The sequence below is a fragment of the Epinephelus moara genome, chromosome 19, assembly GCF_006386435.1.
Source record: "Epinephelus moara isolate mb chromosome 19, YSFRI_EMoa_1.0, whole genome shotgun sequence".
Taxonomy (NCBI): domain Eukaryota; kingdom Metazoa; phylum Chordata; class Actinopteri; order Perciformes; family Serranidae; genus Epinephelus; species Epinephelus moara.
Window position 1 is genome coordinate 6,272,655 of NC_065524.1, and position 15,356 is coordinate 6,288,010.

At 41.3% G+C, this 15,356-nt stretch overlaps 1 protein-coding gene across 2 annotated transcripts in view; it reads right to left on the minus strand.

Moving 5' to 3' along the window:
* The window catches only part of ltbp1 (latent transforming growth factor beta binding protein 1), a 222,823-nt gene that overhangs the window by 109,582 nt on the left and 97,885 nt on the right, over positions 1 to 15,356 (minus strand). For both annotated transcript variants that reach the window (XM_050070671.1, XM_050070670.1), the window contains exon 5: positions 11,446 to 11,613. In XM_050070671.1, the coding sequence (XP_049926628.1) occupies positions 11,446 to 11,613 (168 nt within the window). The remainder of the gene's footprint in view (positions 1 to 11,445; positions 11,614 to 15,356) is intronic.

Below are 15,356 nucleotides of genomic sequence, written 5' to 3' on the forward strand. Positions count from 1 at the left end.
AGGACATTGTCGGGCGGTGGAAGGAATACTTTGAGGAGCTCCTCAATCCCACCAACACGTATTCCAGTGAGGAAACAGAGACGGGGGTCTCGGGGGCGGGTCGTCCAATTTCTGGGGCAGAAGTTGCTGAGGTAGTGAAACAACTCCGAGGCGGCGGAGCCCCGGGGGTGGATGAGATTCGTCCTGGATATCTCAAGGCTCTGGATGTTGTAGGGCTGTCCTGGCTGACACGCCTCTGCAACATTGCGTGGACATCGGGGGCAGTGCCTCTGGAGTGGCAGACCGGGGTGGTGGTTCCCATTTTCAAGAAAGGGGACCAGAGGGTGTGTTCCAACTACAGGGGGATCACACTCCTCAGCCTACCCGGTAAGGTTTACTCCAGGGTGCTGGAGAAGAGGGTCCGGTCGATAGTTGAACCTCGGATTGAGGAGGAGCAATGTGGTTTTCGTCCCGGACGCGGAACCGTGGACCAGCTCTTTACCCTCGCCAGGGTGCTGGAGGGGGCATGGGAGTTTGCCCAACCAGTCCACATGTGTTTTGTGGATTTGGAGAAGGCTTACGACCGTGTCCCCAGGGGCATCCTGTGGGGGGTGCTCCGGGAGTATGGGGTTGGTGGCCCCTTGCTAAGGGCCATCCAGTCCCTGTACCAAAGGAGCATGAGTCTGGTTCGCGTGGCTGGCAGTAAGTCGGACCTGTTCCCGGTGAGGGTTGGACTCCGCCAGGGCTGCCCTTTGTCACCGGTTCTGTTCATAACTTTTATGGACAGAATTTCTAGGCGCAGCCGAGTGGTGGAGGGTGTCAGGTTCGGTGACGGGAGGATCTCGTCCCTGCTTTTTGCGGATGACGTGGTCTTCCTAGCTCCATCGAACAGTGACCTCCAGCTCTCGCTGGGGCGGTTCGCAGCCGAGTGTGAAGCGGCTGGGATGAGAATCAGCACCTCCAAGTCTGAGGCCATGGTCCTCAGCCGGAAAAGGGTGGATTGCCCACTCCAGGTCAGGGGGGAGGTCCTTCCTCAGGTGGAGGAGTTTAAGTATCTCGGGATCTTGTTCACGAGTGAGGGTAGGATGGAGCGGGAGATTGACAGGCGGATTGGGGCGGCGTCAGCAGTGATGCAGGCGCTTAACCGGTCCGTTGTGGTGAAGAGGGAGCTTAGCCAGAAAGCGAAGCTCTCGATTTACCGGTCGATCTACGTTCCAATCCTCACCTATGGTCACGAGCTCTGGGTAGTGACCGAAAGAATGAGATCGCGAGTGCAAGCGGCCGAAATGAGTTTCCTCCGCAGGGTGGCTGGGCTCAGCCTTAGGGATAGGGTGAGGAGCTCAGACATCCGGGAGGGACTCGGAGTAGAGCCGCTGCTCCTCCACATCGAGAGGAGCCAGTTGAGGTGGTTCGGGCATCTGGTAAGGATGCCTTCCGGACGCCTCCCTTGGGAGGTGTTTCGGGCATGTCCAACCGGGAGGAGACCTCGGGGCCGCCCCAGAACACGCTGGAGGGATTACATCACCCGGCTGGCCTGGGAACGCCTTGGGGTTCCCGCGGAAGAGTTGACGGAAGTGGCTGGGGAGAGGACTGTCTGGGCTTCTTTGCTGAGGCTGCTGCCCCCGCGACCCGGACCTGGATAAGCGGAGGACGACGAGTACGAGTACGAGTACGAGTACGAGTACGAGTACGAGTACGAGTACGAGTACGAGTACGGAAAGCTGAATGAATTGAATCTTCAGCTTAAAGGCAGAGACATGCACCTCCCTCAACTGGCAGACAAGATCTGCACATTCATTCAAAAGATCGAGATGTGGGACAGGCGACTTGATGAAGGAAACACTGATTTCTTTGAGAATCTGAGTGAATTTGCTGACACCAGTGATTCTGGAGCCACCACAGTGATTCCATGTCTGAAGGAGCACATCTCTTCCCTGAGAGTATTCTTTCAAAAATACTTCTCAAACAACACTGCTCAGTATGATTGGGTGAGAGATCCATTTAACACAGCAGCACCTGCTGATTTCAGCTCTGCTGAAGAGGACCAATTCATCGAGATGACATCTGACTCCACCCTGACGCTGAGGTTTACTGCTCAGACACTGTGTGAATTCTGGCTTGGTGTGGAGAGGGAGCATCCACTCATAGGGCAGAGGGCTGTGGGCATTCTGCTTCCCTTCACCACATCTTATCTCTGTGAGATAGGTTTTTCTGCTGTTGCCTCACTGAAAACAAAGTACAGATCTAAGCTCAACATTGAGCATGACTTGAGAGTGGCCCCATTTTGAAAAGATGTGCAGTGCAAAACAGGCTCACTGCAGCCAGTAATGCAGTGATAAGAATAGAACTCTCACAAATTGACTTGGTCATCTTTCTTGCCAAGTATCTGCATTTGTTCTTTTTTGCAAGTGAATGCACATTTTATTGATTTTTTTCTCTGTTTTTTAAAAAGCACACAGACTGGTGGTGCAGTCTAGTGACAAATGTTACAAAAAGTGATTTCTTTTTTTCTTCTTTTTATTGCACATATTGAACTTAATTGTTATTGTTCTTGCAAAGTGAATGCACGTGTTATTTAAATGTTCTGTTTTTGGAAAAGCACACAGACTGATGGGGCAATCTAGTGACAAATGTCACAAAAAGTGTTTTTTTTTTTTTAAAAATGTTTGCAACTTCATCGTTATTGTTCTTATTCGACACAAATTACTAAAAGAAAGGTGAAAGGAATATTGATGATTTTGATGCAATTTCAATAAAGATAAACATGGCCCATTTTGTCACAATTTTCTTGGGGAGGGGGGCATGAAAAATTTTCTTCCTCCAAAGGGGGACATGACAGGAAAAGTTTGAGAACCACTGATGTAAGGCATGCCATCATATCAATTTTGCAGTTGGTGGAGAGCAACTGTAGCGCTGAGGTCCAAAAACGTCAGCCGCCTTGGTCTCATGAGGTTATTGTTTTTACATTTGCATGATGCCATAGCAGGTCAGGAACGGGCCGGAGAGAAATCGTACCACCTGCACTGCCCAGCCATCCCTGGTTATTGAACATCTCAAACGAGCCATTTGATGTGCAGCTTCATATTTTGTACTTGCATTAAAATTGAATTTCCCCTCAGGGGGATTAATAAAGTATATAAAATTAAAATTAATTAAAATTATATTAAAAATATAAAGTCTGGTAAAAAGAGGAGTGAATACCAGGAAACATAGAAAAGCTATGTTTTTTAGCAGTCGGGCTAGTAACTACAACCGCAAGCTTTCCCCGATGGATTAAGAAGTGCAATATTTTCTTTTGCAAGGACATCTTCCTGAAGTCATGTCAAAAAGGACATGAAAAACAGAGATAGAGCCAGTCAGGCTTAAAGACAATCAGACAAATGGATGAAGAACTGGGCCGGAGTCCCAGGGAGCATTTTTTTTGCTGATTAGCTGGTGAAAAGCTAAGGCATCTACTGTATCTAGCATATAACCAGACAACATTTGGTTGAAAAGAAAGTTCATTTCATTGTGATATGATAATTAGCTTTGATATTAACATTTTTCCTCAGTTCATAGGAACCTGCTGAAACCCTGATAAATCTACTATACCTAGCCTTATCATCTGGACTTAGCTAGCTCTCTTAATTAGCCAACATGTTTTCGTGGGTTGTGGGTTGAGTTTAAAAAGACCCTCCCCTTTCTTCCATTGTATCATGAATCAACATTCCCTAACAGCCTCTCTCATTGGGTAAGTATGATAAACAAGACAGGTCAATTCATTCTGTCTCGGTGCTTTGAGCTCAGTCTGGACTGCAAATAAACTTTCAGCTACCCAGTTCTTTGGCTCAGGTCTGCACCCTATCACACAGATGAGAAAGACAGAGGAAGGAAGGGGAGAAAGACTGAGGGCAGGGGGAGGAATCAGGCGAGCCTGGACAGGCACATGAGGCTAAAGCTCTATTACTTCACCTTTAGTCTGATCCATGTGCAACGTAAATCAGCAACATCCTCTCAAAATATCAACAGTACTTTGGAAAATATTAAATATTTGTTTAACTGTTCTGTATTTCTGACTGATGCAACTTTTAGGATGAATCTGAATTGTTGGCAGAACAAACAAGCCACCATTATTGCAGCGGCACTTAATACATGAACCTGCATATAACACTGGAGTGAAGGTGAATCATTCACTTCCTAAGAGTTTTTGCTATCTAAAGGATTTAGAAGAACCTTTTACATAATGAGGATATAGTCATCCAATGCCATTAAAATTATAACTTAACCAATTTTAACTTAAAACCCAACCAAACCCATTTTTTTCCCAGTTTTAATAAACAGTTTGACATATTCAAGATTTCTTTGGATGACATATATCTCATCCACCAACAAAAGGTCTGAAATTCACATTGATCTACATTTATCAAAAACCTAATGGAGAACTTTGATTAGGAATCTGTTGTGGATTTTGTGGATGCATTAAGACAGCTGGACACAGTGTAAAAGTCGCTAAGCAGAATGCATCTGGTAAAATCTAGAATTACTGCCTCATGGTTATATGCCTCTGCCAACCAGTCAAGTTGTAGTTACAGTACAGTTTATGTCAATGTCTGTCCAGACTTGTACATAGCCATGACATTAAAAAATGTGGATGCTTCATATTTATCTACCCCCGGCAGCACAGAAGATCTACAGGTCTCAAAAGGTGGACACTCAAGATTAGAGTCACCCATTCAGTATCTGATCAAATGTCTCTCCTTTTATTCATGAGTAATGACATTGAGTAATGGCCAGAAACATTATGATGTCACAGTAAAGTTGACCTTTTACCTTTTGGATATAAAATGTAGGGCTGCCATGATTAGTCGACTAATCGATGACTAATCGACTATTAAAATAATCGGTGACTATTTTAGTAGTCGACTAATCGGTTTGACTCATTTTTCATAGAAAAGTACTATAAAAGTACCCCAAAATACTCTTACTGCAGCTTCTTACGTTCAGATATTGGCAGCTTTACACACTCTCCCGTGACAGTGAACTAAAACCCTTTGGCGTGAGTATGAAACAAGACATTAGATGACGTAATTTTGGGGTTTGGGCGAGACAAACCGACATTTTTCAACATTTTAACACATTTTTCGATGAAATGATTAGTCGACTAATCGAAGAAATAATCGACATATTAGTCGACAATGAAAATAATCGTTAGTGGCAGCCCTAATAAAATGTCATCACACCATCACTTTACACTATTAGTTCAAATAAACACAAGACATTCGTGCTCTAGAGAAAGGATCAGCACTCAGTGAATAACCTCCTAAGCCCTGTGATAAGCTATTATGGCAAGGCTTAACTATACAGACCAATGAGCAGTGATAACTAACATGTCTTTGGGGTCATCAGGTGGGAAGCTCCTTTCACCAGTGTTTCGTCTAGTTGGTCCCACAACACCTCCAGGAGGCTAGACAGTGATCTCTGGCGTCCCAGACACACTCCCCTAATGCCAGCTCTCACTGCTCCCCGCACCGACCCAACAACCTCCTTTACCTGACTTACACATGGCTTTCTCATGACCTGGCTTTCTCATGGCTTTCTCATGACCTTCAACAAACCCAGGCTCCGTTTATGCGAACTCCAGGTAGTGACCATGCCGATACTACCTTTCCTAGCACATTCAACGTACTCTATTTCACACGCTACATAGCATAACTCCAATATAAGCTAAAGTTAAAGGAGATAGAGAAGATAAACTCACAGGCTTTCTCAGCCCAAACAGCACTGCCACCTTCAACAAACCCAGGCTTAAACATTTGTGTGAAATTTTGTCACAATTAGCATATGACTTCTTGAGTTGTGGCCAAAACATGTTTTGTGAGGTCACAGTGACCTTGGCCTTTGAGATGAATGGACTGACGTGCAGGATGGATAGACTATCGGCACCCTGGAAAAATAATGACTCCAGCCACGGCCATCACCAGCATGGAGGTATAAAAACTAGCTTTTTTTTTACTGCATTCCGTTCTGCAGTGAATTCCGCTCTGCAATGAAAATACAGTTAAATTAACTTAATCTGTAAACCTAATCTAATGTAATATATTCCAAAAGTGTTCATGCAGATGGTGCATACAGTCCGCAGTCAAATGTCGGTCAAACCATGGGCATCTGTATCAACCCTCTCTGACATAGGCAGGTGAGGAAATTTACGTCATATGTTCAAGAGTTACTGAATAGTAAATGGACTTCACTTGTACAGCACCTTTCCAGTCATCCGAACACTTAAAGTGCTTTTACACTACAGAGTTGCATTCACACACTGTACCTGCTACTCAGTGAACACGCACTCACAATTTCGCAATTTGGGTTCAGTATCTCCGCCAAGGATACTGTGACATGCGGAATGGAGGAGCCAGAAACCCCAATTAGTGAATGACCCTCTCTACCTCTTGAGCCACATTCACCCCTTTAGTCCAAGTTAACAATATTTTAATTTACCAATCCATGTGGTGGCTGATCTAAATTCCAGATTTTCATGTAAAGGACATTGTGGCTGGATTACTGTGTTAAGAACTCACATTTACAACTCAACTATGTATAATAATGTTATGTATAAACAACACCCAAGGTTTCTTTTACTGCCATTTTTATTCAGCACTAGGATAAGTATATATTAAACGGCTACGAGTGAACCCACACATCACTACAAATCAATTCCAGTAAACAGAAGAAAACCATCCCTCCAGGTCACCCTGAGTTAACAGTCTGCTGTTTTTTTCTGTTTGAGCTGGTGTTACTCCAGTTCTACTAATTTGTACAGCTGAGTCAGACAGGAATTCAACTTGTTCCGCTCTTCCCATGTTTCTGCATGTGTCAGAGCTGGAGATTTGCTCCTTGTATGGACTAAGGCAGGTTCAGACACAGATTTCAGTGCCTGCGCAACACATTAAAGAACACCCACGTTATATGCTCAGAAACAGAACTTGTTTCATGATGTCCTGAGGCTGCAATCTTATTGTATACACTCAGTTCAAGGACATTTTTCCTAGTTTTGATTCTCAACCTGACACATCAAATCAATTTAATCATGATACAATTCCTTCCTAGCATACAAACAATGCATCTTGACTCCTAAAGAACACTGTAGAAGCTAAGATCCAAATTAATTAAAAGGTATCTAAATGGATACATGAGTTAGTCAAAGATGAACATATGTTGTACTTCTGTTAAATCATAAATCATATTCAAGCAAAATGATCAACAAGTTATAAGTCTATTCATCTCCCACAGAGGGTCAGCTTAAAATAGATACGTTTTTCAGCCAAGAAAAGATGCCCTTGACTGAATTTCAACATTTCTATGAGTTTGTCCAACTTTTTATTGAACACCTTTGGGAATATATATACAGTATGTAATGTTTATCTGTCAGGTACAGAGACGTGTCTGTGACGTCAATATCCAATTTCCAAACAAATGAAAGCGGGGGAGCTCCAAGTTTAATCCCAAGTGAAAAAATAACTTTTACCAGCTCCAAAGCTCTCTCATCTATACTTTTATCTCACTTATTTCACATGCAGAAAAATGAATGAATAAATAAATACACTGTGTTTTTAGATAAGTGACACATTTCATTTTTTTTCTTGACTAATAAACACTGGTCACAGTAGTTGCACTACATTCTATACAAGGCTCTTAAGTGAGTTACATTAATTACATTACCTACAGTAACTTTTAAAGCTGTATTGTTTCTCTTACCACTTTCTGACACAACATTGACACATCATAACCTTATAAGGATGATGTGAGGAATGTTTTAGCACACAGCTGCTCATGTACACAAAAGGCTATGATGACAACTGTATCACTGCAATCTCACGTTAACATGGCGCTATCACAGTGATGAGGTCATCACCATCAGCACCACTTTTTTTTTTTTTTTTTTGAGCTGATATAATATATTTATAGAAAAATGTACGACTTTGGCTCCGGTACACCACGAACCGGCAGGTGGGTTCTCCAGGTCGGGTGTAATAATTTGCGCTTGTCATAGTAACTGACTTGCATGCCATTCTGTTTGTTGTACTAACCTCAACATTTATTTATTGTATTTCATATCATAGGCCCACAAATATTTATCCATATCTCATAATGATTAGACTTTGATCCTCTGCCTGACCCTTCCTGTGTCAAAGGCTAATCATTTATTTTGAACAGTCTAGGCTATTTAATTGTTCTTTATCATCAGGCTATTATTAATATAAGCAGGGGGGTTAATGCAAAGTGGTAACTATTGTATGTGGATGCATGAATGGCTCAGATATATGAAACACAGAAATTAACTGTAATAAACTTTGATTCCCTGCTGTGAAATAACATGACCCTCATCCATTTAAAATGGATATAGAGTAATATTGCAAAGTCACTTATGCCTTTAAATGAAGGTATCTAGTAATATGTAATATATTACATTTTGAGAGTAACTTGTCCACACTGGTTACATCATCATTAACTTATACCTTTACTTATTCCAAAAAAAGAAAGGATGTTTTGCTGCCTTTTCATCTTTACTAGATAACAGCAGCTAGGGACTGAGAAAAAAATAACTTAATTTACTGTGCCACTTAAAGGCTACTGCCAGCATTCACGGCAACTTTTAAATTAGAATGTTTTCTTGCATGCTACTCAATCCATGAGCTGATGTCTTAAATCAATCAATACACCTCAAATGGTCAATATGACAACTTTGACCATTCCATTTGTTTTTATTGGTTCTCTTGCATGACATATGCTTTAGTGATAAATGGATCTTCAAGTTTTTTGTTTTTTTTTAAAAGTATGTGAATTTTAACCGGGTTATGCAAACTGCGAATATTATATTTCCTTGGTGAAGCATCCTTCTGGTGTAAACCAACATAACTATAGCGATGTGTAATAAACTTCAAAATCTCTTACACTACAGTTGGAGAAACAGATCAGTGTTTCTGCTAGTAGGTTAACATTCTGTAGGGCCGTAACCGTATATGTATTTGTGTCGAACCGTTCGGTACGCGACTTTCGGTTCGGCACGACCCTGTACCGAATTATTGGGCGCAGGATATTATTTTATTTTATTTTGTTTTATTTTAATTCTGTTTTTGCGAGCCGAACCATTTAAAATATCTAGTTCCCCGACGGACATAATTGAGTGACGGACCGAGTCCGACCGTAAATCTCCGCTTTCACTTTGTGCAGCGCATTCTCGCATTTTGACAACATGGCAAGTGAGCCTGACGAACCTGAAGACCCACCCGCAAACCTTAAGTCCTCCGTTTGGGAACACTTTGGTTTCAGGGTAAAATACGAAGATGGAAATAAACAAGTGGACAAGACAAAAGCAGTGTGCCGACACTGCAGAACAGCGGTCGGGTATGTACTTGGAAACACGTCTAACATGCTAACGCATCTAAAGCGACACCACCCGAGTTTGAACGTTAACCGGCACGACTAGAAAAAGCAATCTGGTGCAAACTACGATATCGTCGTCGTTTAAAAAGAAAGAGCGTTTCCCTGACCATCGCGCTAAAGAAATAACCAACGCCATTGGAGTTGAGTAAAATTGTTTAAGCTGCACTTTAGATATAAGCATGTTTTGTTTACTGCACTTTAACAAAGTGGGAAAGCTAAGTAAGTTCCTAGTAAAACTGAATCTGAGCAGGCTTTAAAGCTGACCAGCTGCACTATACTTTTTATTTTAATTGAGTAAAACTGTTAAAGCAGAAATGTATATTTATATTTTTCATTCAAAAAATGTGTTAAAAAAACAGCAGGATTTTATTTTTCACTTTTATATTTCTATTTTCATTCAAACAATGTGAAAAAGCAGGATTTTATATATATTTGTTTCATTCAAAAATTGTGTAAAAAGAGTTAACTGCTGTGGTGGTATGTTTTAATAAGGTTACCAATAAGTAAAAGATATTTAATAGTTGTCTATTTTTTTCATTACTGTACCGAAAAAAACCGAACCGTGACTTGTGTACCGAGGTACGTACCGAACCGTGATTTTTGTGTACCGTTACACCCCTAACATTCTGCCATTAGTATGTAATGGTTTTGGTGGTTAATCTCCAAACCATGGTGATACGTTGCTTTTTCACCTCAGTAATATCACATCCGCAATAACCTGCACTTATGACCAATTAGTTCTGTGACCCGACCCGACTCGTCAACACAAGATCCACGGCCCGAACCAAAACAGCAAATTCTTTAATAACCAGCGGTGTAGTGGAGGGTGTATGCAGGTATACAGGATATCCTCACCTCTTTTTCTGGCTGTTTACAGTATACCCACCTATCAGCCAAAAAGTGGAGTGCATAGGAAAGTATATCCACTTCCTCCTAATTAACCTACCCATTTACCTAGTAGTACACCCACCTCATCAACTACAACTACTACTTAATGGATAGGAACTACTTTGTGTCTACAGGTAATTACACATCTGAGTATACAAAAAAACGAAATGCGGAGTTCCCCAAGGCTTCACTCTGGGACTTCTTCTGTTTAACATCTATATGCTTCCATTGGCTCAGATTATATAAAACAAAATATGACTGAATACATTGAACAAATCATCTATTGGATGTGCCACAATTTTCCTCATTTAAAGAAAAACTGAGATAATGATTTTTGGAGCCTAGGAGGAATGGTCATAAGTCAGCGCTCACCTTCAATTGGCAATGTTAAAAACCACAGACCAAGCCAGAAATCTTTGTGTAGTCATTGATTCAGACCTGAATTTCAACAGCCATTTTAAGACAATTACAAAGTCAGCCTACAATCACCTTAAAAATATATCAAGGATAAAATGACATCTGTCTCAGCAGGATTTGGAAAAAGTTGTCTATGCATTTATCCTCAGTAGACCTCAGAGCCGACACACAAAGTCAGCAGTCAGGGGATTAGAACGCTACAACATTAAATTCAATTATCATCGTGTTAATTTATTTGAATATATTAATCGTCAAACACCTGTGATTATATTCGAGTGTTCTTTTTTTCACCCAGACTCCAACCTAGAAATAAAATAAAAACAAAATACCACCTTTTTTTGTGGGTCACCTGCCGGGTACTGGACGAGATGCAAAACTGAACAGCAACACCATCGGTAGAACGTCAGACTGTGCAGCTGCAGTCTATTGCACTTTAAATGACGTCAGACAATAAACAAGAGTAGGCTGCCTGGTGTTTACAGATCATAGTAGATAAAGAAACACATGCAGAATGGAAACATTGTTTTTTAATTTAATATTGTCTGTATGCTATCCTGTATACCAGAGATCACAACAGATAGTTCTGAAGACTGCTCAAGCTAAATGCTTTCCTAGAGTTAAGTAGATAGTTCTGATATCAACAAATGTCTTTTCCATCAACAGCTTTAATATCACAGCCAGCTAGAAGTGCCATCCATAGAGAGCTGTGTGTGTGTAAATTGGTGAGTCAGGATCACTTACCTACTCTGAAGTTGGGTGCTGTCAGGGTGTCTGTAGCGTGGCCATTCTCACTGATGATGGTGGTGGTGTTTCCCAGCTCGCAGTTGTTGTGACATCTGCCTCCTACGCAGGTTAATTTGCAGATAGTTGGTGTGAAGACCACCTTGATCCTTCCTGTATGGTTCCCCACTGCCGCGGAAAACATGGCAGAAACCAAGAGGAGGGGGAGAGAGAGCAGCATTCCGGTTACTCTTTGATCCATTGGAAAATATTACATTACTTTCAAGTTCAAGCTCGTCTCAATCAACTGGTAAGGCTCCAGTCAAAACAACGACAAAAAAAAAAAAAAAAAAAAAAAAAAGGACTGTGTAATTTTCAATTTTGAGAAACGTGTGATGTGTCTCCTCCCTGCACTTATATGCTTCCAACTACCCCTCTCTATCTGTTTCTCCTCCTCTTCCACTGCTCCTAAATCCAGTGGCGCCTCTGAAACGTGTGCAGGAATACAGAAAAAAATCTGGGAGAGAGAAGTCAGCAAACAAAACTCTGGGATGTCTTCCAATTCTTCATTATAAGTCTCTGAGAGGTGGATATTGGCATATGAGCACACCAAGCTTTATTCCAAAACAGACAAACAGCAGGCATGGCACCTTCAGCTTCTGTGCCTGCTTTCCTCGCTCTCTGGTTTTCTTCTTATTCTTTCTCCTTAGTTTTTACTGTTGAGGTTTAGCAAACTATGCTCAGGAACTTAAGCACCTCAAAAAAAAATCAGAGCTCCAAAAATCCTTTGCTGGGAGTTCACACCCAAATCAGGAAGTATCCTTTAGAAGTACTGTAAGACAAAAGCTTATCTATCCGTCTTCCTGACCGCCGTCTTCTTCCCCACCCTGATAAAACCCAGCCCTCAGTACAGACTGACAGGAAGAAGAGATGAGTAAAGAGTACAAACTCTGGCAGAGGTACTGGATCCAATCTCAAAGTGTTAATCCTTCTACCTACTGTACACCAATATCTTACATGAATCTCTTCAGGTACATTTGGCAGATCTTTCTTCAGTTCTTTCAACTTGATTGACTTTTAATATCTCTTCCCTGTGCAGTTGTTCTTGGCATCCCTGTGTCAGCTCCAAACCCCTGTCTCCAGTGCTCAGTGCTTTGTCTGTGGCTGTCAGCTGTTCACACCAGAGAGTGCAGACGCATGGAGTAACGCCAAGCAGCCGGAGGAATGCTTTCTAAACCTGAGAGGCAGGGAAAACCACTGGATAAGACACCCTGAGGCTACCTTAACATTTCCTAATAGGTGCAAAAATTAACTATTAAAGAGGGACCAAATATGATATGGTGGTTACAACCAAATACCACTGGAGAGGTGGTTTCAGAAATGCTGCCATATATGGATGTCCAAGATTTGAAGTCTAAACATGGTTTCCCCAATTTCCTTTAAGATTACTCCCTATAAGAAATAGGAAGGGAAATGCAAGGTAAGGTAACTCAAGATGGGGAAAGTGAGGGTTCTCACTTCATTAAAGGAACTATTCATGAGCCAAATGTGCACAAAAGGTTCCAAAACACAGAACTGGAAACTGCTCACTCACAAATTGATAGAGTGCAGGTCTGCATTTGTGAACAAAAAATTTAAGTCATTCATGTTTACTGATCCTGTCAGAGTTTTACTTACATTAATATTTTTTCTAAATATTGATTTAATATACTTAACTTAGGGACAAGGATTGCTGATTTTCAAACTCTTCAGTTATGTATGTTAGCATATTTGTTTTCAGCAGTCAAAACCCTACAGACTGTTCCTTTAACAACCTCCAGTTTTAAGGTGTTAAGGTGTCTGGTCTTTAATCAGGTTAACCCACTACTATCAGGACAATATAAGCCTGTTCGAGGTGGGAATATAACAGTGTTATTCCACCTCGCTGCTTTGTATAAAAGGTACAATTGCAGAATGGTTGGACAGAGATGTCAACCCTTTAAACTAGCAGTGAAGGTAGTAATAGCACCAAATCAACATCGTTATGAAAGAGACAACTGGCAGGACAGACTATGAACAGGATGGGTGTGACGTGTTATGTAGGCTACTCGACCCGTCGCAGGAGATTTAAAAAGTAACTTGTAGCAGTTTGCAGCTAACTCAAAGAGGAAAAACAGTGGCCAAAACGTCTGCAAATTTGTAAAACAATGAGGTCCAGGAGCTAGGGCTGGGTATCACCACCAATTTCCTGAATCAATTTGATTTTGGTTCACAAGATCCCGATTCAATCCATCTTCTGATTTGATTCAATTCATTAGCGATTCAATTGGGGATATTTCAGTTACAATACCAATTTCTGATAGAATGTGAAAGAGATTCCCAGAGAACCCATACTGTAAATTTAACAAGAAATTGTTTCTTATAAAAGAATAAATTCAGAACAGGATTAAACCTGAGCATTTTAGGACTAAATGTTGTTTCTAGAGCAGCAGCAGGAATATTAAAACAGCAAAGTCACAATATAAACTCAATATCTCACTAGAAACAAATCTAAAATGTCAGTAAAATTGACCATATTCCTGACATCACAATACTGAGTAAAGTTGAGAAGGAATGAAGAACACAGTCAGTCAGTATCAGTCCTGCTGTCCTCTCTGCTCCAGGTCACTTTACTGTTGGTAAGTTTTAAGATACGTGGCAAACTGAGCTAAACTGTTAGACATAAACAGTTGTTGTTTATGTCTGTCTGTCTGTTGTTTCAGCTTGTTAGTTACAATTTCCTATTAGCTGGAAAGCACCCTGTGCTTGTGTAAAACATAATAACAGCGGCATTGGATGAGAGACTGTGGACAAAGCAGACTGAAATATCACTATGTGTTGTTGAACAGGTGTATTGATAAAGTACTGACTTTTTCCTCACAGAGGTTTTATTGCATCTACAGTAACAAACGTAGCTGTGGTCAACTCAAGTTTTCTTCACCTCCTTGTCTCCACGACGGCATCTCTAATCTGTGTTTGTGTGTTTGTGCGTGTGCGTGTGCGTGTGCGTGTGCGTGTGCATGTGTGTGTGTAAAAGTGGGGAGAAGAGAGGCTATTGCAGCATGTTAATTAACTACACAAAAACAGCGTTGCAGCTACTACTGGATTAACGAGGTTTAAACTTTGATCCCGCATTATCATTATTTTCATTTCAACAAAGTGAAAAAGCAGGATTATATATATATATTTGTTTCATTCAAAAATTGTGTAAAANACACAAAAACAGCGTTGCAGCTACTACTGGATTAACGAGGTTTAAACTTTGATCCCGCATTTTATGAATTGATCTCGGGTCACTCAAATGAAAATTGATTTGAATCAGATAAAACTGAATGAATCAATTTTAACCCAACCCTACCAGGAGTTCTTAACCCTCCAAGCAGAGGACAAGATCAGCTGTCATATAATAGAGATGGTAAACAATTCTTTTTGCCATTGTTATTGTTCATAAAGTGCTGCAGACATGCATCTTATAGGTCACAATAGCGGCCAAAGCTTTGGCCGTAACCTACGCCGTAGCCTGACGTGCTCCTCCCCAGAATTGCTGTATACTGACACTAGGGCCGTAACGGTACATGTATTTGTGTTGAACCGTTCGGTACGCGGCTTTCGGTTCGGCACGACCCTGTACCGAATTATTGGGCGCAGGATATTATTTTATTTTATTTTGTTTTATTTTAATTCCGTTTTTGTGAGCCGAACCATTTAAAATATCTAGTTAACCGGTAACCGAATATATTCGGCCTAATATTGCAAAAAAAACACACATTCAGTATTCGGTGGAATAAATTAAAAGCAAGGCCGAATAATAGTGGTGCCGTTTTGATAACGCAATCAAACAGCGTGCCGTGACCGGCGGAATAAAATGTCGGCAATGTGGCAATCCGTCCGTCACCGCACTCGCATTTGCGACT